The sequence below is a fragment of the Cyprinodon variegatus genome, unplaced genomic scaffold (genome assembly GCF_000732505.1).
Source record: "Cyprinodon variegatus isolate N-32 unplaced genomic scaffold, C_variegatus-1.0 Scaffold842, whole genome shotgun sequence".
In the NCBI taxonomy this organism is placed as follows: Eukaryota; Metazoa; Chordata; class Actinopteri; order Cyprinodontiformes; family Cyprinodontidae; genus Cyprinodon; species Cyprinodon variegatus.
Window position 1 is genome coordinate 349,984 of NW_015151295.1, and position 4,083 is coordinate 354,066.

The window sequence follows — 4,083 nt, forward strand, 5'->3', positions numbered from 1 at the left end:
ACATATGAATCAAGATGCTATGACTGAAAAAATTTGATTGACAGATGACCGTTGTTATATGTTGGCTGAATTTAGGTTTTCAGGCTGACCTATAACTAACTGGCCTGAATAAGATAATGAAAAAAAATACAGATTTTAGGACAAATTTTCTAAATTTTGGAACATTATCGACTGATAAAGCGTACATATATATACATTTTTAAGCCAGAATGATCTGACATTTAAATATGATTTCCCTACGACTTTAATATATTTGAATCCCAAAACCCGTTTTTTATTTCATGCTTTTCTGGGTCCCCATGGAAAGCTGGTCTCCTCTGGTCTAGGACCGCCACTGCCCATATCCCTAATATTGGCTCCATCATAAAACCTGCTCTGGTAGCAAACCGGAGCGCGCGCGCACTGACCTTTCTTGAACTCCTCCAGCATGGCGTCCAGCTTGGTGTCGTGGAACACAAAGTGCACCGGGTGGTTGTAGAACTTGGTGATGGTCTTCAGGTTGGTGCAGTCGTCCGGGTCCACGAACGCCAGGTCCTTGACGTACAGGATGTCCACGATGTTGGACCTCTCCTCGTCGAACACGGGGATGCGCGTGTAGCCGCTCTCCATGATCTCCGACATGGTGTTAAAGTCCAGCACGGCGTCCGCCTGGATCATGAAGCAGTTGGCCAGCGGGGTCATCACGTCCTCCACCGTCTTGTTGCGGAGCTCCAGGGCTCCCTGGATCATGTTCAGCTCCTCCTTGTCCAGGTCGTTGTAGGGCTCCGTGACCCGCAGCATCCCCACCAGCTTCTCCCGGTTGTACACGGTGCCGATCTCCTGACCCAGCAGGACGTCCAGCAGCTTGCTGACCGGGAAGGAGAGCGGGAAGGTGAGGAGCATGAAGAGCTTGGTGACCATGATGGTGTTGGCTCCCACCGCCAGTCCGTGGCGGGAGCACAGCGCCTGAGGGACGATCTCCCCGAAGATAACGATGCCGATGGTGGAGGCTACCACCGCGCCCAGGCCGGAGCCGATCAGGTCATCCAGGAGGATGGTGAGGGTGGTGTTGACCAGGACGTTTCCGAGCAGCAGGGAGCAGAGCAGGTAGTTCCCCTTACTGCGGATAGGCTCGATCTTCCTGGCGTATTTCTTCTCCTTGTCGGTGCCGCAGCTCTGGACGATGCGCAGCTCCATGGGGTCCAGCGCCATGAGCCCGAGGTTCAAGCCGCTGAACATCCCGGAGAGCACCAGCAGGCAGGAGATCAGGATCACCTGCAGCCACATGGGCAGCAGGGACTTCTTCTCCTCCACCACCAGCACCCTGCCGTCGTTCTCCCCCAGCATCAGCCACCTGGAGCCATCCTGGCTCAGCGTGCACAGCGCGTACTCCTTCTGCGGCTCGCTTTTACGCAGCGGCTTAACGCGCACGCTGAGCAGCCCGGAGGTTCCCCGGCTGGACACGTTCATGTAGCTCCCGACTTTGATGTCCTTTGTAAAGTCCACACATGTCCGCTCCGGCGTGTCCATCATGCCGCTGCCTCCCCTGGCCGCGGAGACCGCCTCCTCCTGCTCCTCCTCCTCCTCTTCCTCCCCGCCGCTCTCCGGTACCTCCGTGAAGCGGATCTGCGTCCAGGCGCCCGAGTGGAGCTGCACCCCGTAGAACCGGAGCAGGACGGTGCTCTCCTCGGTCACCTGGATGACACCGTCGTCATTGGTGCTGGACGGCTTGTCGCTCCTCTCCACCCGCATGCCGAGCACCTGGCTCCCGCCGCTGACCCGGGCGGATCCAGCCGCCGCTGCGGTCTCCGTCCGGCCGCCCACCGCGCTCCACAGGCAGATAATGACGGTGAGAGCGTAACCCTGCTGGCCGCTCCATTCTGTCGCCATGTTTGTTTCTCTGCTCGGCGACCTGGGAGCTGACGTCATTTACTCATGTTGGAGAGGCTCCGCCCCCCTCCGGCCCCCCATCTAACAACACACACACACACACACCGGACAGCGCCAGGTTTGACTGGTAAACAGCCACTGATGCTCTGCGGTGCGCCCCACGCTGCCACCGGTTAGTCACTCATTTGAAGCGTGAGCCAGCTGCTGTTACATAAAGACCAATGGCATCTGTAACCACCCATCCCCCCCCACCGCATCATCCCGCATCCCTCTGGCACCGAGCCCGCACCAGGATGCTGGATGCGGACATATCAGAGCAGCACAGGCGCGCTCCCTCCACACAGCTTTCATCATATCTCTGTTACATAACCAGGCTGCATCAGGAGGAATGCAGACACAATCAAAGTAATAATAACAAAAAACTAAATTTACAAATATGTTTATTAATTAATTTAAAACTGTTGGGTTACCATTAGTTTATCTCCATGGCTGCCTTCCAAAAGCGTTTAGATGATTGTCAGTTGTTTTGATTGTTGTATTTATTATTAGTTCCTAATATGCAATAAGGCCAATAACATGTTTTGTTGTCCTAAAGCGACACCTGCTGGACAAAGGTGGTATCAGGGAGTTTGATGGTCCAGGATTTCTGTTTAAGTTTATTTTGCATCTTCTACGGAAGAGGATTAGGGCCACTGAAAAAAAAAAAAAAAAAAAGTAAACTGATTTTTAAATTTTATTTCAGTTTAACATGGGAAATTAAAGCGGGAATTCTGACTTTTTTCTCAGAATTCTGAGATTAAAGTCAGAATTCTGACTTTTTTCTCAGAATTCTGACTTTAATCTCAGAATTCTGACTTTAATCTCAGAATTCTGACTTTTTTCTCAGAATTCTGACTTTTTTCCCATGTTAAACTGAAATAAAATTAAAAAATCGGTTAACTTTTTTTTTTTTCCAGTGGCCCTAATCCTCTTCCGTAATCTTCAGTGGCGGAGCTAGATTCTTTTTCTTTTTGGTGTGGGGGGACCAGGCTAATAATGGTGTTCCTTTCCTAAAATAATTGCTATTGTTTAAGGTAAATTTTTTCTAGAATAGTGTTGCAAGCAAAGAACGTGTTTTGTAAACAGATATTTGAAGGAAAAGAAATTCACAGTTCAGAAATGGATCTTTTAAATTGTTGAATCAATAAAATGTTTTAAAAGTCATTTTTTATTCTATTATTAATAATTTTTAATTGTATTTATTTTTTCTAAAATTTTACTTTTTCTTGATAATTTTTTAAGCAAGAGGCATGTTTTGTAAATGGATATGAAACATTTGTTTACTCTTTAAAGTTTTAAAATGTTGTTTTTTTATATTTTACTTTTCAATATTTCCAGTTTTCATTTTTTTAAATTATATGAATGGTATTTTTTGTTTTGTCTCCTTGAACTCCAGTCATCCTCACTAGATGGCCGCTCACACTGAGCCTGGTTCTGTTGGAGGTTCTTCCTGTTAAAATTGAGTTTTTCCTTTCCACTGTCATTACAAGCATGCCTAGTGTGAGGGATTGCCTTCGAGTCAATGAGTCGATGCATCAATTTCCTTAGATAGAAAACTTTAAATCAATCTGACTGGATGATCAGATGAACTTTAACATGAACTCTGAAGTGCCTTGAGATGACATGTTGGGAATTGGTGCTATAGAAATAAACTGAATTTAATTAAATTGAAAAATGTAATCATTTTATATTTTTATTTGGATTTCATAGGTCACATATTTTTCACTTAAAACATGACATTTAGAATATAAAATCTGTTGAAAAACTTTTGAAGAAAAATCATGAAAAATATATATAAAAAAAATATTAACAATCATGTGTAGAATATGCATCACCAGACCCTCTAACCACCGTCAGCATATATATTACAGTAAGCAGATGTCCCCGGCTAAAGCTGTCTCCAGGATTGTCCCGGTTTTACTGTATGATGAATGAGGGGGGAAATGTTGATAGTAGACTGTTGAAGACTACTAGCAACATTCTACATTGTAGTTGACTGTTATTACTATCAGAGATGGTAAGTAACGAAGTACAAATACTTTGTTACTGTACTCAAGTATATTTTTCTGATATTTTTACTTTACTTTACTACTTATTTTATGGCAACTTTTTACTTCTACTCCTTACATTTGTACACAAATATCTGTACTTTCTACTCCTTACATTTTAAAAAAT

The 4,083-nt window shown here is 45.4% G+C and overlaps 1 protein-coding gene across 1 annotated transcript in view; it reads right to left on the reverse strand.

Annotated features, from left to right (window-relative positions):
* Positions 1-2,257, reverse strand: part of LOC107099151 (metal transporter CNNM4-like) — a 66,475-nt gene extending 64,218 nt beyond the window's left edge. Inside the window, exon 1 of the mRNA XM_015397166.1 lies at positions 408-2,257. Within this exon, the coding sequence (XP_015252652.1) occupies positions 408-1,908 (1,501 nt within the window). The 5' untranslated portion in view covers positions 1,909-2,257. The remainder of the gene's footprint in view (positions 1-407) is intronic.
* Positions 2,258-4,083: the final 1,826 nt, after the last annotated feature.